This window comes from Helianthus annuus, chromosome 17 (genome assembly GCF_002127325.2).
Source record: "Helianthus annuus cultivar XRQ/B chromosome 17, HanXRQr2.0-SUNRISE, whole genome shotgun sequence".
In the NCBI taxonomy this organism is placed as follows: Eukaryota; Viridiplantae; Streptophyta; class Magnoliopsida; order Asterales; family Asteraceae; genus Helianthus; species Helianthus annuus.
Genome location: NC_035449.2, coordinates 95,035,779 through 95,058,735, shown reverse-complemented (window position 1 = coordinate 95,058,735; position 22,957 = coordinate 95,035,779). Strand labels below are relative to the sequence as shown.

The 22,957-nt window shown below is 38.7% G+C and overlaps 1 protein-coding gene across 2 annotated transcripts; it reads right to left on the bottom strand.

Annotated features, from left to right (window-relative positions):
• Positions 1 to 16,054: 16,054 nt before the first annotated feature.
• LOC118489238 lies at positions 16,055 to 21,565 on the bottom strand. 2 transcript variants are annotated; one of them, XR_004886845.1, is made up of 3 exons: positions 20,588 to 21,564; positions 19,632 to 19,708; positions 16,055 to 18,697 (listed from the first exon to the last, which is right to left on the bottom strand). XR_004886845.1 is itself a non-coding variant. In XM_035986946.1 (3 exons), the coding sequence occupies exons 1-3, from the start codon at positions 20,885 to 20,887 to the stop codon at positions 18,525 to 18,527; spliced, it is 561 nt and encodes a 186-aa protein (XP_035842839.1). In that variant the 5' UTR covers positions 20,888 to 21,565; the 3' UTR covers positions 16,055 to 18,524. The 2 variants fall into 2 exon arrangements, 1 of the variants encoding a protein (XP_035842839.1); XM_035986946.1 differs by having other exon boundaries at positions 19,632 to 19,719; positions 20,588 to 21,565.
• Between the last annotated feature and the right edge of the window lie 1,392 nt (positions 21,566 to 22,957).

The following is a 22,957-nucleotide window of genomic DNA, read 5'->3' as shown; positions in this document are numbered from 1 at the left end:
CAGTGCCTGAAGAAGAACCACAATTAGGGGAACCTTCTGGTCAACCTGCAGAGGTGAATTCTGCACCAGTTGCACCACCTCCGCCACCATTCGGATATGACAATCCGATACCAGCGTACGGCGCTTCCACGGCGTACAATCCGTTTGAGCAGCCGACTCACACGCACTACAACTATAACTATGATGCCGATCCATATGTGGTAGCGGCTAATTATAATGCTCTTCATGGAACCTCTTGGAGACCAGATTACTCAGCTCATGGGTATCCAATACCTCCTAGGCCTCCGGTTCAACAACCATCGCAGCAGCCACGTTTTTCTCCACCGGAGCAAGAAGAAATACTCCACCGTTTAAATCGTGTGGAACGAGACTTCGAACAAGAACGAAACAGTAATCGTGGATTTCTCAAGGGACTAGCGAACCTGCTAAAAGGGAGGAAGAAACGAGATCATTAGTCTCCTTATGTATTGTTGTATTACTATTACAATTTAGTCCCTGCGTGGACATTTATCGTATTTCAGTCCCTACGTGGACTTATCTTTTAGTCCCTGTGCGGACATCTATCTTGTATTGGTCCCTGCGTGGACTTGTTTTTCTATAAACCTCTGCGTAAGTAGTTATTTATTTAAAAGTCCCGCTTAGGGCAGCGTGTAATCGTATTTGAAGTTTATGGAATGTTATGTTATAAATTTCATTTTTTGTTATTATTATGTCTGAAATAAATCAAAAATCATTCCTTTTAAATTTAAGTCTGCCTAAATAAAGGATCTTAAGAGTGAAACCTAGCCAGGTGTCTTTATAAGATCCGGCCAAGATGGTAAGACCTGATTAAAAGATTCAGATTTCCTGTTAACCTCTGTGATCATGTTAATGTTCATGGCAGATGTGATTCGTTAAAATCGCACGTGTCATTCTTGAATAAGAATCCTTCTCAGGATTCCAAAGCCCAAATTAATGATTTATAAATCATGGGTTAAATCATCAATAAGGATGATCATTTATTAAACATCCATTAGCAATGTAGTGCCTGCGGGCCAAACTTATTAAACATCCATTAGTGATGTAGTGCCTACGGGCCAAATTATAAAACATCCATTAGTGATGTCATGCCTACGGGCCATAATTATTGTCATATAAGACAAAAGACAGTGGTGGTCTATGACTCCCTGTCGGAAAAAGGTAAAAGGACTATGGTTCAAACCTTCATGCCTTGATTCTCTGTAATCCCGGCTAATATTATAAAAACGTCCTCGTGACTAGGCTTTTATGCCAATAACAATATTATTTGTAATTAGGATAAGTATGTTCAAATCCTAAATAAAAGTGAGTAACAAATTAACCAGATATGGTCTCTGTTACCATGGTTAATGAATTGCCATAAAAGACAATTCCATAATAAACTCCTAAATAAAATTTTTCGTTATCTTCTGTAACAGATTCAAGTTACCATGGCTGATCCTAGTGGGGAGAATAGTCACTCGAAATACGAGGAGTATACTGAATCCCGGAGTTGACGGGCGCAGAGTTGAAAGCTCTTGTCGACAATGCTGTTAAGGCAGCCCTGGATCGACAATACGAGGAGTATACTGAATCCCGGAGCAGAACCATATCCAAACCACACTCAAAGCCGAAAACCCACTCAAAATCTCACAGCAAACCACCGTCCAAGCCTAAAAAGGACGATGATAATCACTCGTCCAATGAAAACAGCGTCCGTCAAGAGAGAGTGTATACTAATGCGTCTCGCATCAGGGGCTGTACCTACAAGTATTTTGTATCTTGTAAACCCCGAGATTTCACCGAGGAGAAGGGCGCGGTTGATTGTATGACGTGGCTAGATGAGATGCACACCGTGGTGGACATCAGTGGATGCGCAGAGAAAGATGTGGTAAAGTTTGTTTCACAATCATTCAAGGGCGAGGCTGTAACATCCGTAAAAAACGGATATCCAAATCCGACCCGTTTTGAAATTTTTTATCCTAATCCTTGAAACTTGGGAAATAGCTTCGCGAAATAAATAATCATTGAAAGTTTTTTTTATCGTTAATGAAAATGGTTATTTATTTATTTATTGTTTAAGAAATTAAATTTTACAATTTAAAAGTTTTATTCTTTATATTTTTATAAAAATAATCTTCTTAGTTTGTTAAGTTTCAAAGCTGGTTGTGATAGTAAATAACGAAGTTAGTAAACTAAGTTATTATAGCTAACTAAATTAAAAAGTCTATTTTTTTCTTCCAAAGATAAAGTACAGGGACTGAAACTGCATTTCTGCCAAACCTTTAGTGCAGGGGTCAGTTCTGCACATTATATAAGGCAAGGGGTCCCTTGTGTAAAAGTGTTAGGCTGTTAAACAGAAAGAAACAACAAAACTGGTCACCGCGGGTTTCGAACCCGGGTCAACCGCCTCACATAACACGCAAACAACCACTCGGCCATGTCTTCATATCGTTCAAACTATCAAGTCTTTGATATTTTAACCCGCTGATTTCGGAATTTACTTTTTAACTTTTGCCGCCCAAAACGAAATCAGCAACCTTCCTTTTCCTTTCTTTTCTGATTTCGCGCTGATTATTCGGGACTCGATATCATATCCGTTTTTAAGCTAAGCCATGAACCTAGACACATATTAACATACGTACAATCCATCAATCAACTAATTTCCAAATTTACGAGATTTGTAAAAGGCTATATAAACGACATCCCCACATAACCCATGGACACCCAAACTTTTCTTTATCTCCCTCACTCCCTCTTGTACATCGGAATGCCACCGGAGTGACCCGCAACTCGCCGGAATAACCCAGGAATCTCCGGAGTGAACTGAGTTCACCGGAGACGTTCCGGAAACACGACGGAAACCGCACCCTTTCTGTTTGGTTCGGTCGTATAAGCCCTCAAATAGACGAAGTTCGCCGGAGATCGGAATCACGTCGACGGTCGTGTCGCCTTTGTTTCGGTATATCTATTTTATTTGTTGTTCCCATTGTTTTCGTTTAACCTGCTTTTCTATTCATGAAATAAATAAAGATTCAAAACCCAATTAATCACACATGAAAGTTGCTAACAGTGTAGTTTTATGTGTTCTAAATTGAAGATGTTGGATGATAAAACACAGTGAGTTTTGTCCTTTTTTCATCATTCATGGTTTTAAAAGGAAGATGACCGATGTCCTCTGTCCAGCAATAAAAATAACAGTAGGGTGGTTTAGTTTTCGGTTGTTTTTTTTATAAAGATGGTTTTCACCGAAGGAATATGGTAGAACAGTAGTGCATTAAACTAGAGGATACGGTCTTGTTCTTATTTGACTAATAAGATGCACTTTGCACCATTTTAAATCAACATGACTTTATACTCTTTTTCTTCCTAATATTTCTTTTCTTTTTATTCCAAAATAATTAACGAAAAGGATTTTAGAAATCCAAATAATCCAATTAATTGGATTATTACAAGAATTTAGTCCATTTTAACAAGAGATTTCTTTTGGGATTATTAATAAAATAAATTATATATCCAATTAATCTACTTGTAAACCTTAATATTCGGAACCTTATTTAACGAGATCGTTATGGTATCTAGGATAATAATATCTCGTTTGTTCTCTTGGAATTCTCAATCTTACTCGTGCGTCATTTACAAGAAATCGCAACGCAATCACGGTGAGTATACTTGATCCCATTTTTGTTTTAAACACATTTGGGTGCAACATGTATTACATATTCAAATTACACAACACTTGAGTCTTGTTTTTATCACACTCTATCCACATTTAAACATGAAACGATTTGATGCTTGTAACCCCACATTCAATGCAACTTCAACACTCTTTGAGTGCAACTTCATTATATGCAACTTTATTTGAATGCAACTTCAACACTCTTTGAGTGCAACTTCATTATATGCAACTTTATTTGAATGCAACTTCAACACTCTTTGAGTGCAACTTCATTTGGATGCAATTTTATTTGAATGCAACTTCAACACTCTTTGAGTGCAACTTCATTTGGATGCAACTTTATTTGAATGCAACTTCAACACTCTTTGAGTGCAACTTCATTTGGATGCAACTTTATTTGAATGCAACTTCAACACTCTTTGAGTGCAACTTCATTACATGCAACTTGAACAATATTTGAAAGCAACTTGAACAATGTTGAAAAGTGGTAGCTAGTGTCATCGTCTTTATGTTGGATATTGAGCAACTTCAAAACTTGTTTTATTCTACTATGCTATGTATCAAACTTGTATACTCGCCAACATATTTTTGTTGATGTTATTTTAATACATGTTGCAGGTTGATAGACAAGATGATGAAGAAACAAGTTAGGGTGAATTAGAAACTCACCTAGAAAATAAACTATGTTTGAAATTTGATTTACGTTTTGATCATGTTGAACAATGTATGACATTTTGGTCATTTATGAAATTCGGTTTAATCAATATTGTCACAAATAGTGTTATGTTGTTTTGAGCAATTTGTTCGTCTCATCCCGATGTTTCCGCCATCGGTTGGGGTGTGACAGATTGGTATCAGAGCCATAACTATAGGGAATTAGGTAGGATTGCCTTACTTTTGCCTAGCCTATAATAGGAGTACTCTGATATCAGATTGGTATCAGAGCCATAACTATAGGGAATTAGGAATGTCTTGCCTAGTCTATAGTTTAGGAGCTTATTCACTATGTGTTGCTTAAAACAACTTCCTTTCTATCCTCTTTGCTTCCCCTACTTTCTTGGACTCTTAATATACATGCCTTTCCTAAGACTAACACAATACACTTGGAGGCTTTGAAGACACTCATGTAACACAATCGAAACGATTCATCAAAATAGGGGTGATTCCCACATTTGGTGATGACTTTCACTCAGCTATACTTTGATTTTTGCACGAAATCTACACTCAAGTTAGGAGTGATGTCCAAATCTTGGAGGGAATTTCCATTTCATACTCTAGTGGACCCTTATCTTTTGATAAGTACCAACCACGTTAGGGTACGATGTTATCAAGTTAAAGGTGAAACTCGCATCTTGTTTAACTAGTCCCATTCCTCGATTTTCATTCTCGCCAAAGTTTCGATTTTCCCAATCGATTAAGGACGTGTAGTAACTGGAAGGACAAATATCGTTAGTCGCTTCTCGATGAGAGTATTTGTCTATTAGGCCAAAGCACGCTTCCTTAATTCGAAAAGGACTTCGATTTACTTTGGAATAGTCTTATGTTACGTTCCGTGACAATCCATGTTTTATGTTAAATCTCTTTTATGCTATCTCAATTTTCATGTGTTTTACATTTGTACGATACATCATGCATGCTAGTATGTTATACTGGATTCGTGATTACTTGGTTATTCTTATGTGATGAACTTGTCTTTTAACCCACACCTTAACATGTATAGCACTATGCGTAGTGCTATAGGAGTAGCGCCCACCCGTATTCTAGTGGTCATGTTAAGTCTTTCAATTGCGGTACACGATGGGTTGACATGTTTATTCACATGCCAGTGATACGTTAATCTTGTTAACTAAGTATGTCATGTGAATTGTTCTAAATTTCATGCTAATACTCACACTCTCAAGCTTATATCATCAAGATAGGAGTGATTTCCTTACCTTGACGATTAGTTTCGCTCAATTTTCAACTTCACCAATGAGCTAGGGGTGATTTCCTTACCTCAGAGGTAGTTGCCAACTCTTTTTCGTTCTCATTGAAACTTTATATTTGAACGTTAATTTCAAGTTTGGAGACACGAATCGCACTATTTTGGCAATCTAAAACAAGTGATAATAATCTCTTGCGAACGAACTAAATTTACGATGCTTTCATTATTGTTGTTGCACTACGTGAATATTTTATATGCTATGTGAAACTAATTGTACATCTTATATGCTATATGAAACTATATGCTATGTGACGCATTCATGAAAACAATTTTCTTAAACAAACCATTATCTATTCTTTATTTTGAATATTTAGAAGTCTTTCTCTTAGATTTCGAGGACGAAATCCCCTAAAGTAGGGGAGACTGTAACATCCGTAAAAAACGGATATCCAAATCCGACCCGTTTTGAAATTTTTTATCCTAATCCTTGAAACTTGGGAAATAGCTTCGCGAAATAAATAATCATTGAAAGTTTTTTTTATCGTTAATGAAAATGGTTATTTATTTATTTATTGTTTAAGAAATTAAATTTTACAATTTAAAAGTTTTATTCTTTATATTTTTATAAAAATAATCTTCTTAGTTTGTTAAGTTTCAAAGCTGGTTGTGATAATAAATAACGAAGTTAGTAAACTAAGTTATTATAGCTAACTAAATTAAAAAGTCTATTTTTTTCTTCCAAAGATAAAGTACAGGGACTGAAACTGCATTTCTGCCAAACCTTTAGTGCAGGGGTCAGTTCTGCACATTATATAAGGCAAGGGGTCCCTTGTGTAAAAGTGTTAGGCTGTTAAACAAAAAGAAACAACAAAACTGGTCACCGCGGGTTTCGAACCCGGGTCAACCGCCTCACAGAACACGCAAACAACCACTCGGCCATGTCTTTATATCGTTCAAACTATCAAGTCTTTGATATTTTAACCCGCTGATTTCGGAATTTGCTTTTTAACTTTTGCCGCCCAAAACGAAATCAGCAACCTTCCTTTTCCTTTCTTTTCTGATTTCGCGCTGATTATTCGGGACTCGATATCATATCCGTTTTTAAGCTAAGCCATGAACCTAGACACATATTAACATACGTACAATCCATCAATCAACTAATTTCCAAATTTACGAGATTTGTAAAAGGCTATATAAACGACATCCCCACATAACCCATGGACACCCAAACTTTTCTTTATCTCCCTCACTCCCTCTTGTACATCGGAATGCCACCGGAGTGACCCGCAACTCGCCGGAATAACCCAGGAATCTCCGGAGTGAACTGAGTTCACCGGAGACGTTCCGGAAACACGACGGAAACCGCACCCTTTCTGTTTGGTTCGGTCGTATAAGCCCTCAAATAGACGAAGTTCGCCGGAGATCGGAATCACGTCGACGGTCGTGTCGCCTTTGTTTCGGTATATCTATTTTATTTGTTGTTCCCATTGTTTTCGTTTAACCTGCTTTTCTATTCATGAAATAAATAAAGATTCAAAACCCAATTAATCACACATGAAAGTTGCTAACAGTGTAGTTTTATGTGTTCTAAATTGAAGATGTTGGATGATAAAACACAGTGAGTTTTGTCCTTTTTTCATCATTCATGGTTTTAAAAGGAAGATGACCGATGTCCTCTGTCCAGCAATAAAAATAACAGTAGGGTGGTTTAGTTTTCGGTTGTTTTTTTTATAAAGATGGTTTTCACCGAAGGAATATGGTAGAACAGTAGTGCATTAAACTAGAGGATACGGTCTTGTTCTTATTTGACTAATAAGATGCACTTTGCACCATTTTAAATCAACATGACTTTATACTCTTTTTCTTCCTAATATTTCTTTTCTTTTTATTCCAAAATAATTAACGAAAAGGATTTTAGAAATCCAAATAATCCAATTAATTGGATTATTACAAGAATTTAGTCCATTTTAACAAGAGATTTCTTTTGGGATTATTAATAAAATAAATTATATATCCAATTAATCTACTTGTAAACCTTAATATTCGGAACCTTATTTAACGAGATCGTTATGGTATCTAGGATAATAATATCTCGTTTGTTCTCTTGGAATTCTCAATCTTACTCGTGCGTCATTTACAAGAAATCGCAACGCAATCACGGTGAGTATACTTGATCCCATTTTTGTTTTAAACACATTTGGGTGCAACATGTATTACATATTCAAATTACACAACACTTGAGTCTTGTTTTTATCACACTCTATCCACATTTAAACATGAAACGATTTGATGCTTGTAACCCCACATTCAATGCAACTTCAACACTCTTTGAGTGCAACTTCATTATATGCAACTTTATTTGAATGCAACTTCAACACTCTTTGAGTGCAACTTCATTATATGCAACTTTATTTGAATGCAACTTCAACACTCTTTGAGTGCAACTTCATTATATGCAACTTTATTTGAATGCAACTTCAACACTCTTTGAGTGCAACTTCATTTGGATGCAATTTTATTTGAATGCAACTTCAACACTCTTTGAGTGCAACTTCATTTGGATGCAACTTTATTTGAATGCAACTTCAACACTCTTTGAGTGCAACTTCATTTGGATGCAACTTTATTTGAATGCAACTTCAACACTCTTTGAGTGCAACTTCATTACATGCAACTTGAACAATATTTGAAAGCAACTTGAACAATGTTGAAAAGTGGTAGCTAGTGTCATCGTCTTTATGTTGGATATTGAGCAACTTCAAAACTTGTTTTATTCTACTATGCTATGTATCAAACTTGTATACTCGCCAACATATTTTTGTTGATGTTATTTTAATACATGTTGCAGGTTGATAGACAAGATGATGAAGAAACAAGTTAGGGTGGATTAGAAACTCACCTAGAAAATAAACTATGTTTGAAATTTGATTTACGTTTTGATCATGTTGAACAATGTATGACATTTTGGTCATTTATGAAATTCGGTTTAATCAATATTGTCACAAATAGTGTTATGTTGTTTTGAGCAATTTGTTCGTCTCATCCCGATGTTTCCGCCATCGGTTGGGGTATGATAGAGGCCCTGGCTTGTTGGAGGTCGTTGGTTCAGGCCTCGGGAAAGGCTGTTCTATACAGCATGACATGGGAGGAATTCATTTCTCTCATTAAGGAGAATTACTGCCCTCAACATGAGGTTGAAAAGATAGAGACTAACTTCCTGTCATTGGTGATGACGAACCTTGACAGTCAAGCTTACCTCACGAGCTTCAACACGATGTCCCAGTTGGTTCCGTATCTGGTAACCCCGGAACCAAAGAGAATAGCTCGTTTTATCGGTGGGTTAGCCTCCGAAATAAAGGCAAGCGTGAAGGCCTCTCGGCCAGCGACCTTTAGATCTGTAGCTGACATTTCTTTGTCCCTCACTCTGGATGCGGTCCGACAAAGATCGCTGAGGACCAAAGAAGCTGAGAAGAGAAAGCGTGAAGATGATACTTCACGGAGGTCAGGCAAGAAGCACCGTGGGAACGGTGACAACAAGAGAGGGTCTGAGTCAAGGAAGGATGGGCAACAGTCTGGTGAGAAGCCCAAGTGCAAGAATTGCAATAGACACCACTTTGGGAAGTGCAGACTCGAATCAAACTCGCAGACTCAATCGAAGTCATCTGCTTGCGGGTTATGCAAGTCCAAGGACCACAAGACCGTGGATTGCAAAAAGATAAAAGATGCAACTTGCTATAACTGCAACGAGAAGGGGCACATTAAAACCAACTGTCCTAAATATGCCAAGAAGCCTGAAGAGGCCAAGAAGACCAATGCAAGAGTCTTCAGGATGGAGGCAAAAGATATCTTTTTGCAAATGATATCTTTGCCAGAGTACTTTTCTCGTAAATGATATCTTTGCCAGAGTACTTTTTGATTCGGGCGCTGATAAGTCTTTCGTAGATCATAAATTTTGCAAATTGCTGAATATGCCTGTCAAAACCTTAAATGTGAATTACGAGGTAGAGCTAGCAGATGGCACCATAGAAACCGTCTCCACTGTGTTAGATGGATGTGTGATATCCATTAAGAACCACCCTTTTCCTTTATCTCTACTTCGCTTTAAGTTGGCCGGTTTTGACCTGGTATTGGGTATGGACTGGTTATCTCACAACCAGGCCCAAATCGTCTGCAACAGAAAGCAGGTGGTGATAAAGACTCCGTCCGGTGAATCGCTTACCATTCGAGGAGATACCCAGTACGGATTGCCTGAGCAAGTGACTATGCTCAAGGCTTCAAAATGTCTAAAGAAGGGTTGTGTCATCTACATGGCACAGGTGATTATTGAAGAGCCTAAACCGAAGATAGAAGACATTCCCGTCATTTCGGAATATCCAGAAGTTTTCCCCGAGGATCTACCTGGTCTGCCACCGGATAGGCAAGTGGAATTCAGGATTGATATCATCCCTGGAGCAGCACCTATTGCTAGAGCACCTTAAAGGCTAGCACCAACCGAAATGAAAGAGTTGAGGACCCAGCTGGATGAACTGCTAGCTAAAGGTTTCATCAAACCTAGTTCGTCTCCCTGGGGAGCATCTGTTCTGTTTGTAAAGAAGAAGGACGGATCGATGCGTCTGTGCATCGATTATCGCGAGCTTAATAAGGTCACGATAAAGAATAGATATCCCTTGCCGAGGATCGACGATTTGTTCGATCAGTTACAAGGGGCAAGTTATTTCTCAAAGATTGACTTGAGGTCAGGCTATCATCAACTGAAAGTCAGAGATGAAGACGTACATAAAACCGCATTTAGGACTCGTTACGGTCACTATGAGTTCCTAGTGATGCCTTTTGGGCTCACTAATGCACCGGTTGCGTTCATGGATCTCATGAATCGCGTCTGCAAGCCGTACTTGGACAAATTCGTCATCGTTTTCATCGACGACATTCTTATCTACTCTAAGAACAAAGCTGACCATGTGAAACACCTTCGTTGTATTCTCAAACTCCTGCATCATGAGAAACTTTATGCCAAATTCTCTAAGTGCGAATTCTGGCTTCGAGAAGTCCAATTTCTTAGACATGTTGTCAGCTAGCGTGGTATCCAGGTGGATCCCGCTAAAGTAGAAGCCGTAATGAATTGGCAAGAGCCAAAGACGCCTACAGAGATTCGTAGTTTCCTGGGGTTAGCAGGATACTACAGGCGATTCATTGAAAACTTTTCAAGGATTGCTGCGCCCTTAACTTCCCTAATCAAGAAGAAAGTAAAGTTCGTTTGGGGCCCTAAGCAGCAAGAGTCCTTTGATATTCTAAAACAAAAGCTGAGCAACGCTCCTGTACTGACATTGCCTGAAGGTATCGAGGAGTTCGTAATTTACTGCGACGCATCACACACTGGCATGGGATGTGTGCTCATGCAGAAAGGCAAAGTTATTGCCTATGCTTCGAGACAGTTAAAGGTGCACGAAAAGAATTACACCACCCATGACTTGGAGCTGGGTGCCGTTGTGTTCGCACTAAAACTGTGGAGACATTACCTGTATGGTATCAAGTTTGTGATCTATTCGGATCATAAGAGCCTTCAACATTTGTTTAATCAGAAGGAGTTAAACATGAGGCAACGCCGTTGGATGGAGACTTTAAATGATTATGATTGTGAAATCAGATATCATCCCGGCAAGGCGAATGTAGTCGCTGATGCCTTAAGCCGAAAGGAAAGGGTGAAACCCATCCGAATCAATGCCAAGAGCATTGAAGTGAAGAACAATTTGATTGAAAGGTTGTTAGCTGCACAGAGAGAAGCTGTGTTGGAAGCTAACTATCCTAAAGAGAAGCTAGGAGTAACTGAGGAGCAGTTAACTCTTAGCAAGGACGGAATTTTACGATTAAATGGACGAATATGGGTTCCAATTTATGGAGGACTACGAGATGTTATCCTCCATGAAGCCCATAGTTCCAAATATTCTGTTCACCCGGGAGCTGATAAGATGTATCAGGATTTAAAGGCAAATTACTGGTGGATAGGCTTGAAAAAGTCTGTAGCCGCTTATGTAGCCAAATGCTTGACTTGTGCGCAAGTCAAGGCTGAGCATCAAAAGCCACCAGGCTTGCTACAACAGCCCGAACTTCCCGAATGGAAGTGGGAATGTGTAACTATGGATTTTATTACCAAGTTACCCAAGACAAGGAAAGGAAATGACACAATATGGGTTATAGTCGATAGACTGACTAAGTCAGCTCATTTCTTACCCATCAAGGAGACTTATAGCTCCGACATGTTAGCCCAGTTATACGTTGATAAGATTGTAGCCTTACATGGCATACCTGTGTCTATTATCTCCGACAGAGATACTAGATACACGTCTCATTTCTGGAAAAGCTTCCAGCAATCTTTGGGCACACGTTTGAATTTTAGTACGGCTTACCATCCTCAGACAGACGGTCAGAGTGAGCGTACTATTCAAACGTTGGAAGACATGCTGCGTGCATGTGCTATCGATTTAGGTGGTAGTTGGGATAAGAACCTACCACTAATCGAATTCTCCTACAACAATAGCTACCATACCAGCATTAAGGCTGCGCCTTTCGAGGCATTATACGGTAGAAAGTGTAGATCGCCTGTTTGTTGGGCGGAAGTTGGAGATGTCCAATTATCAGGACCAGAGATAGTCTTCGAGACGATAGACAAGATTGTCCAGATTCGAGACCGTCTCAAAGCTGCCCGAGATAGGCAGAAGAGTTACGCAGATCCAAAGCGTAAAGATTTTCACTTCGAAGTAGGTGAAAAAGTGTTAATTAAAGTATCACCCTGGAAGGGGGTGATGCGCTTCGGTAAGAAAGGCAAACTAAGCCCGAGATACATAGGACCTTTCGAGGTTATCGAACGTGTCAGGTCAGTTGCCTATAAGTTAAACTTACCGGAGGAGCTCAATGGAATTCACAATGTGTTCCACATCTGCAATCTAAAGAAGTGCTTCGCTGATGAATCATTGGTGATACCTCATACATATGTGCATATAGATGAGAGCTTAAAATTTGTGGAAAAACCTTTGTCGATTGAAGATCGACAGGTAAAGAAGCTTCGAAGGAAGCATGTGCCTATTGTTAAGGTCAAATGGGATGCCCGTAGAGGTCCCGAATTCACGTGGGAGGTTAAAGCCACGATGAAAGAAAAATACCCTTATTTATTTCAGTAAATCTCCGGTCGAGATTTATTTTAAGGGGGTGAGGATGTAACACCTCGAAATTTTGTGTCCAATAATGTGTTAACACGTGTCATGAGTTTACACGTGGCATTAAATATTAAATAAAGGACTAAAGTTGACAAAACTTGAAAGTATGTAAATTCGAGGGTTATAAATGTCAACGAAGGGTAAATATACTGTATAGTAACCCTAAATGATGCTAGTACCTCCAAACGAATAAATCATGGATCGTACGGAGCGAGACGCGGAAGAAAGTGAGAGATTGCAAGCTACAGGGGTTAATTGTGTCAACATGTTTAATTTATACCTCTGAGTGACCCTTTGACGAACCCGAGGCTTTGTAACAGTAAAATACGCTCACTAGAATATACTATGTAAATTTCGTGAAGTTCCGTTTTAAAACGAGAAAGTTATGATCAAATTCGTATGAGAGGGGTTAAAAGCGTCAACAATAAAAGTTAAGGCTTTTCGGATAGTAATTAAACTAACCAGGGACTTAACAATACGGGTAAAAGTCACGAGGCCCTTAATGGTAAATAATCGAGGGCCAAATCGCAAAGTTACCCCTTCGAAACCGAAAGGTCAAGTTAATCATTACAAAAGATTTGAAAATCTTGAAATTCAGGCCTCAGGCGGCCCGCCTGAGTGAAACAAGCAAGTTAATGCGGGCCGCGAGCCACCTGTGGATACGTTTCCTGACATGAAGATTCAGGCGGCCCGCGTGCATGTAGCCTGAATCTATTGCGGGCCGCGTACGAGTCCCAGATGCAGAATTCTTGGACAGACTTGCTGTTTGAGGTTGTGAACGATCATTTGAGCAATTAATGAAGCATGGGCGCCCTCTACATGACCCCTAGCACCCAGGGCCACCTGCTGAACATCCATGATCCCTTGTAGGTTGATGTGTAATGATCCTAAGCCCAAAATTTCACTATAAAAGGCACTACATTGCACATAAGTGAAACACACCTCAAAACCTGCTCTCTTGGTCATCTCTGGAGCTTCCAAGCATTCTTCTATCATCCTTAGTCGTGCACCAAGCTTCTGTAAGTTGCCTAACCCTTTGTGGTTTCGTTTTTCCATAGTTTTAGCCTAAAAGTCAATCTATTGTAATTAACGATTGACTTTGCGATAAATCACAAATGGTCCAGTGGTTTGTCGAATCAAAGATAGTTATATGTTGGTAATCATGTGGGCTTTAAACCTCTAAAAGGGCTCCCTCTGATTCCCACTCTAACTAGTCCAAATGTCGAGTCAAACGTGCTTAGAAAAAGTCAACAGAAATGCTATTTTGCGATTTCTTGCAAAATCGGTAATGTAGATGATATGTAACCTGTTTAAACACTCATAGAACATGATAATAAGTATATTAACTAGTCTAAGCTTGTTTGATCCGACCATTTACTGTTTTGACCCGGTTCGGAGCCGAAAGTCGCAAAAGCTTTGACTTTTGCTTTGACTTCAGTTCTGACCCGTTAAAGTTTGATTTAGATATGCCTTAGGACTCTCTTAGGACCAGGTTACATGATGGTATAACCCTCTGTGACCGGTTCGTTGTTTGTCCGAGTCTTTTACACATTTCCGTTAAATGCTTAAAAGTTGACCGTAACGCCCTTTTTGATTTAAAACGAGAATTTCGGACATGTGAAAGAACCATAACCTTAGTTACTGAATTCTAAGCATGTCCCTAAAATTTCACGTCAATCCGAGGTCCAGAATAGGAGTTATGCTAAACAACGCAAATTACGGAAACTTTAGTAATATAATAGCGCAATTAGCATAACGCCTATCTAAACCCGGATTTCGACACCAAACCTTTTACTCACTGATGTAAAATAATATTTTGGGATTTTTAAAGATTTTTAATTATTTTTAACCTGCTCATAACCTGCGGTTATGGCAACAGTTCGGTAAATACCGAATATACCCTTTTTGGCCATAACTTGAGTTCTACAAGGTCTTTTGACCCGATTCCAGTTGCTACTGATTTTAAATAATAAATAAAGTATTTTAGACTTTATAAACTGTTCGGGAAACTCAGATTTCCTGTAGAACTCAGAAACCTCTTTTATAATCTCTAAAAAGACCGAAATACCCCTACGGGGCATAAAATGAACTTAAACTCGTTACGGGCATTATGGAAGGTATCCTACTGATACCACAACCTCTTTAAAGCATGTTGACTTAGGAAAACAGTGTAGGACTCTTACGGTTACCCGTTGCGCCTTTTGCGCGTACGGTTCGGCTTATGTAACTAGTTTACATAAATTAGCCGAAACAGGTCAAACCATATTGTTTTGACCCCAAAAATCCAGAGTATGATTATTATACCCATATAAAACAAGTCTTCAAACTTGTTGGGCCAAAATCACACCCCATTCACAGTTTTCGCCTTTCACGCGATTTAACCGTAAATATCCTTCGAAACTGACCGGTCTAAGCTACGGCTAAATTAAAAGACCCGTTAGGATTCTAATAGGTTAATTTAAACCTTCGTTCCAGATTAAGGGGACCAGTAAAAGCTATCTGCAATTTATTTCAATTTAGGAATTATACTTGCAAAGGTAAATACTTTTAACTTATTTTCCGTTATACGGGCTTGGGTTACGGTATTTAAAATACCGCTTGGTCGGGCAATTGACCCCAACTCATTAGTAGTTGGGTATTATCAATGTGACCCGTTTAAAAATTTGTTTTGTTTGGCTTAACGCCTTTGGGGGCTTAATGACCATGTCCCGGATATCCTTGGCAGCATTTTACGAAATGGCCACGACCTTGACATCCGGGTGTAGGCGTACACCCGGCATTATATCCATGACTATAAAGGTATAGCCATTGGTTTTCCCGCCACGGTTTTATACTATGTGGTGTGTCTATTAAACTTTAACCCGGCACGACCCGGGCGACCAAACGCATAGTAAACATGTAATTCTTTACAAGATTTAATTATAAATTTTCCCAAGTTATAAAGAGTTTGTGCCTTGTGCATTTAAACCAATTTTATTAAACATTTTACAAAAGTGTCAGTTGAATGTATTTACCAGTGTAAACTGACGTATTTTCCCAAAAAGACTAAATGCAGGTACTATGCGTAATTGGCTGGGATTTCTCCTTAGCATCATTAGAAGTCTCGCAAGCTTAAGATGCCTGAAGTCTGTTGAACAATATTTTTATTATTATTATTGATCCCCTGTGGATTTTATTTCAACAATGGTGATACTTTGATATTACATTTAACGTTGAAATATATTTATCTTTATGCTTCCGCTGTGCATTCATATATTGTGTGGTTTGACTATATTGTTGCCAACTACGTCACGGTAACCCCCACCGGGCCCACCGGTGAGACACGTGGAAATCGGGGTGTGACAGTGAGCAGAAGGAATCGAGAGAGGGAGAGGGTAGAAGGTGAGAGGTAGTCTGCTTTATGTGTGTGTATATTGATTTGAGTTGGTGGACATGAGTGGGTGTAGGATATATATAGAGATGTAGAGATTTTATAAGGATTGAGTAAATCTTGTGTGTTTCAAATTTTAGAGACAAAATCTATTATCTAAATTTCATAGAGATTATGGAAGATTTTGCACAGGTTTTGTTTAGATTTTGCTTAGATTTTTAAGGAAAAATCTAATATATTATGTGCAGGTTGAGGCTTGTGGGTTTTGGGCTTGGGCCAGGGCCCACAAGCCCATCCAATGTGTAAGTGGCCCGTAATTCCTACGAGACCTGATATCGCGACCCATACTCCATAATCATAAAATATTCGTGTAACATCCATATTTGTCGGCGTCGTCAGTATTTCGTACGGTTTCAGTTTATTATTGTTTAATTTCCAACAGTATCTCCACAGATCGTCACACGTGCACTGTAGAACCGCAAAGTGTTCCTAAGCTTACTGAGGCCCTAATTAAGTTAATTTGCGTCGTAAACACTATTTATTGTCGCGCTAATCGTCTGTTAATCACTTAATTAAGAGCCGTAAATCACCGGCTGTCACATTCTCCCCTTGTTAATGAAATTTCGTCCTCGAAATTTAGACTACGTTAACTCCTTAGAGTTACGTTATGCGTAAGTAAATACGAATAATGTCAAAGGAAACGAGATATACTGATACAGTCACAAATGTGACCCAGTTAACAGGGTTCAATAAAAGAGAAATTTCAACCAATAGGATTCCAAATGGACGTTTACGATATGTGAATGAATGTTAGAAACAATAACATCCACTAAATGGAACTTAGAATCAACAAGTTCAATGAAATAGTTTTGCATGAAACGCTCGATCATGATCAACCCAAGCTGCAAGTTCTACCGACGCCACAAGGTGCCGCAATGAATGAAACAATTTAATAATAGGGGTGATCGAACAAGTATCACCTGTGTTTTGCATGAGACGCTCAATCATGATTAGCTCAAGCTACAAGTTTATATCGACACCACAAGGTGTCGTAGTGATTAAATAACCCAATAATAGCGGTGATCAAACAACTTCATCGTGTTTGAAATCCAATGAAAGCGCAATAAAGTGAATCTGAAAGTTTGTTTCGAATGACATCATAGAATTTTCAATTGAAAATGGAACATCAAAGAAACACTGTTTTCGATCGACGATGAAGAAGCAATGGATATCGCAAAACTTTCAAATTTATTTTGACAGAAACTTTAGTTGGTACACCGGAATATAGAATGAATTTGCGTACCATTGCCTTAACACACGATTGTGTTAAGACTGTTGTAATATGATAAATCAAAGTGGATTTAAAGCAAATCAATAAATGAATAATTTAAATCCGTGCATGAGATGTGTAAACGAGATTAGCGCAAGCTTCAATTAATGAAAACACCATCACAAGGTGTTGAAATCAACAAACAACTTAATGGAGTCGTAGACCAAGCAAGTCCACTACGACTCGGAACAAATGAAACGCGTATTTGAAACGAAACCACATGCGTAACAAACGATGCATGCGTAACATATGAATTCCCCAATAAATGAAGCAATTGAATATTCACTATACTGAAAGAAATGATCGTGATACAATGACCATCAAGAGGAGTAGGGATACGAAAATCTACTCAGTAAATGTGAAAGTCGAAATTTCAATAAAAGAAATTTAAGGACTTTACCTGGGGTTTCAAGTGATAACCGGTTGTTAGGTGACATTACCATGGAATGTCGAACATAGCGTATTCGTCGTTACTGCGATAGGGGGATGCGGAGACATGCGTCTTCTTCTTAGCATGACTCGTGTCGTTTGCAGGACCACGTGCCAACTGCCGCTTCCTCGAAAGTCGTATGTGACATACTTCAACCTCCGTTGATGTATAGCTTAAGTTTCACGTATACATGTGCACTAGCGTTTCGTTATGCGTAGGCTGCCTGCTCGGGAAGTCAAAAAATCATAGACAATATGGATAATAGTGTGTGCCCGAGTTAATATTCGTGGTTCCTACGTGATGACCTTCAATGAACTTCAACATGAGTTTCCAAAGGTCTTAAATGCATGTTTCCTAAACTCTCAAATATTGTATGTAATTGTTTTTGTGTACCATGTGTAAAACACCACAATAGCGTATGTTTGAAAACAAAATCTTGGCTGTTTGTTTTTCGGCAACGGTTGGAGACTATATTCGAGTACTATGCGTTCTATATGTATTCAGGTTTTAGTATTCTAAGTTCCCAGAGGAAAGGCGAGGTTAGAGCCTAGGTATCTCTACAGAAAACCCTATTCGCTGTAACCTATAGCTCTGATACCAATCTGTCACACCCCGAAATATCAGAGCATTGGCGATTGGTATCTTCATTGCATAGCGGAAGCAAATAAGCTAAGACTTTTAGAATGCGAACGCCACTAAGTACTCGCATCTCCAATGGTTCTCCTATTTCAATCGTTCCATTGTTTGAAAAGTAACCTGAGAAAGAAACATGCAAAAAATCAACATAAAGTTGAGCGAGTTCATAGTTTGTTTGTAAAAGATTTGAAATAAATCTTTTTGAATAACCGGTTTTTGAAGTATTGTTGAGAAAACGAATTTAAAATCATTTTCTTGTCAAGTTATATGGAAACTTTGTATGAAAACATGGTATGTAACTTGTAAAACGTATCTGTAACTGAGTACTATGAATGTTGGTATGTATCTTGTAAAACGTATCTGTAACTGAGTACTTTGAATGTTTGTATGTATCATGTAGAATGTAACTGAGTACTATGAATGTTTGAATGTATCAAGTAGAATATATCTGTAACTGAATATTATGAATGTTTGAGATCGTTAGTGGTTTGCAAGGCCACTAACATGTGTCACGACATAGGAAGCCACCAAACCTAGGCATTTTTGTCGACTTTGACTGAAACACAGAAGCACTCATTGGTAGAAGTAGGCCAAGAGTGGGGTTGCCTGAAACCCATTAGATCTAACCTTTTTTGTTCCGCGGTCTAAATGTATATGTTGATTAATGGTGCTTATGGTACCCTATTCGAGACATGATCTAGAATGTTTCACTTGAATGTTTTTGTACTCCATCATACCATTTGTAAACATTGTAACAGTTGTAACATGTATTTCACCCCCGAAGTTATAAAACCAAAAACAGTTAAAGAAAAGGGGGAGCATGAACTCACTAGGTTTAGAATTTGTGTGTATGCATATTTCGAAAAATACGCTTGTTTGAAAAACCGGTATAAGACATAAGCTTTTCGTAAACCATTCGTGTCTGTTAAAACTTGCTTGCAACATGGTTTGGAAATATGTAATTCTCGTATGCTTTGCAAAAAGTGCATGTCTTTCCACCCCAAAAACATTTAGAAGAATGTAAAACCGTAAAAGGGTGGGGTTATGAACTCACCTGAATATTCCTGTGCAAAGCTAGCTAAATACGACTTCGTGATGTCGTTTCGAAGACTTGACTTGCTAGCGTGCATTCTACAATATTCCTAACACGGAATATCTTATAAGTTTCTAAGCAAAAGCGGTAACTAAACTACGTGTTACCGAGCTCTACCGAATCGTTAACTGAACGATTCGACGATAAGTTGTTAACTTAATAAACATGATTAAGTTATACTTGTTAAGTTTCGTATACTATATGTCAAATGTATATGCCGTTTAGGCGTTTAAATAAAAAGTTATATCTATTTTGCAAAAGTATCATCAAGTTGTTTGAAGCTTGAAATAATATAAAACTATATTTATTTTTATAAGAACGAACTCGTGTCGTGTGATATTTGAAATAAATATATAAACTATATTTATTTTATAAGACGAAATCGTGTTGTTCGATACTTGAAATGAATAGATATATAACTATATTTATTGTATAAAATGAAACCACGTCGTTTGATATTTGAAATAAATATATAAATCATATTTATTTTAGAAAAGAATTCATAGTGTTTGATACTCGAAAGAATTGTTGAGAATATTATATCACCTTTTATTTTATAAAAGATTTGCCAAAAATATAATATCCGAATCGTTGCTTTCGTGATGTTGCAAGTTGTTGTCGTACATAATGTCTTGTTTTACGAAGGTTGCTTGAATTCGTTAGTTGTCGTTTTACAATAAAACGCGTTTTGTTTTTAGATTTTCTCAAAAAACGGGCAGAGTTTCCTCTGTTTTTGGACGGCCCCGACAACACAAGTTGTCATTATTTTAACAAAATTCAATCAAGATTCAATAATCAAGATAATTAATTTTGTTAAATATATCAAATGTAACTATAATCCATCGGTTCGAGCTCGTCATCACGTAATAAACATAGGGAATAATTAACGTAAATATTATTCATTCTAAATCCTTTACCGAATCTTTGTGTCGGAACGTTGACTGAGTTGACCGGGTCTGAGTTGACCGAGTCAACCGGGTTAACGGAGTTAACCGAGTAAACTGGGTTAGCTGTGTTTGACCCGAGTTGACCGGAGCCGTATACGAAAAATCTGAACCCGAACCAAAATCTGTTGACCGCGGTTGCCCAAACTCGAACCGAGTTGTTGACTTTGACTGAATCTGACCCGAAGTGTGGCTGACCCGAAGAGCCCGAACTGACCCGAGACTCGAACCAAAACGAACCCTGTGAATCCAAAACTCAAACTGAATCACCATGCTTGAAGCCTAAATCGACTCACATACCTGTTGGACCCAAGATTGTACAGAAAGGCAGCAAAATGACCACCACAGTCGCCGACACCGCCGGCCGCCGCCGCGTGTGGTGGTCGGCACCTCCATTCTTGCTCCGGTCACTCTCTCTCTCCCGTCTAAGTCTCTTGTTCGTCTCAGCTCTCTTCTCCTCGTTCTGTCTTCAACATAACAGCAACCAAGTGTGTGTCGAACCCACACCACCGTCGCCGCAACGACGGTTGTTCATCGTCGCTCACTACTGCCACCATTTCCTCTCTCTCTCTTCTGTCTCTCTCTCCTCGCCGTCGCCCTCCTTCTTTTTATGTTCCGTCGTCGTACCACCACCGGACGTGGTGGTGGTCCGTTCTATCCACCGAAGCAGGGGGGTTGGCTGAGTGAGTGTTTGGTTTGGGTTTCTTTCACAAGAAAAGAAGGAATGAAGTCTGATGTTGCTTAATATGTAATCGAGAGAGAGTGGAAGGCAGGCAAGGTTTTTGATTTGGAGAAGATGATTTCCTGTGTTTTGTTTTGTGTTTTGAGAGGGGGAATGAGATGCTCAAATTTTGTTGTGGGTGAGCAGAAGGAATCGAGAGAGGGAGAGGGTAGAAGGTGAGAGGTAGTCTGCTTTATGTGTGTGTATATTGATTTGTGTTGGTGGAGATGAGTGGGTGTAGGATATATATATAGAGATGTAGAGATTTTATAACGATTGGGTAAATCTTGTGTGTTTCAAATTTTAGAGACAAAATCTATTATCTCGATTTCATAGAGATTATGGAAGATTTTGCACAGATTTTGTTTAGATTTTGTTAAGATTTTTAAGGAAAAATCTAATATATTATGTGCAGGTTTAGGCTTGTGGGTTTTGGGCTTGGGCCCAGGGCCCACAAGCCCATCTCATGTGTAAGTGGCCCGTAATTCCTACGAGACCTGATATCGCGACCCATACTCCATAAGCATAAAATATTCTTGTAACATCCATATTTTTCGGTGTCGTCAGTATTTCGTACGGTTTCAGTTTATTATTGTTTAATTTCCAACAGTATCTTCGCAGATCGTCACACGTGCACTGTAGAACCGCATAAGCGTTCCTAAGCTTACTGAGGCCCTAATTAAGTTAATTTGCGCCGTAAACACTATTTATTTTCGCGTTAATCGTCTGTTAATCACGCAATTAAGAGCCGTAAATCACCGGTTGTCACATATGGACCTTTTTATAGAGATGTGGTTGATATGTTAAAGAGATCTTATAAGATCTTGTGTGTCCAACTTGAGACAAAAATCTTTTGTACAGATCTTGTAGAGATTTGAAGAGATTTAGTAAGATCTTGCTAAGATTTTAAGGAAAATATCTAATATATTATGTGCAGGTTTAGGCTTGTGGGTTTTGGGCTTGGGCCCAAGGCCCACAAGCCCATCTCATGTGTAAGTGGCCCGTAATTCCTACGAGACCCGTTGTCAAAACCCGAACTCCGTTTAACGTCAAAAGATAAATTTTTTGTATTAAAATACATAAAATACGGTCGGTAGTCGTTGTTTGTGCGTTTGACCGTCGTTTGCGCTAAATTGCGTAAAACGCGTTGTTCATCGTTTTACTCCGTTTCCGATCCGGTTTCAACTATGGTTATTTAAGATTTTATCACGGAGCTAAATATAGCGTAAAATGTAAGTTTCGAAGGCGACAAGCGTCTCCGTCGCTTCCGTTTCGTTGCCGATGCGTTTCCTACCATCGCGTTTTGAGTTCACGTTTGCATTTATGTCGCACGGAAGCCCAATAAATTTACAAAATTAATTTCATAAACATAAAATTTTCATGTAACATTCATAGTTGTCGGTGTTGTCAGTATTTTATACAGTATCAGTTCGTTGTCGTTTGATGTTCCGTAGATTTTTTCGTAAACTACCGTTCACGCCCTGTAAAGCTGGTTAGCCGTTTCTAGGCACTCCAAAGGCCTAATTAAGTCAATCTTCATCTCAATCACTATTTATTATCGCGTTAATCGCCTGTTAATCACGTAATTAAGGGCCGTAAATCACCGGTTGTCACACACTACA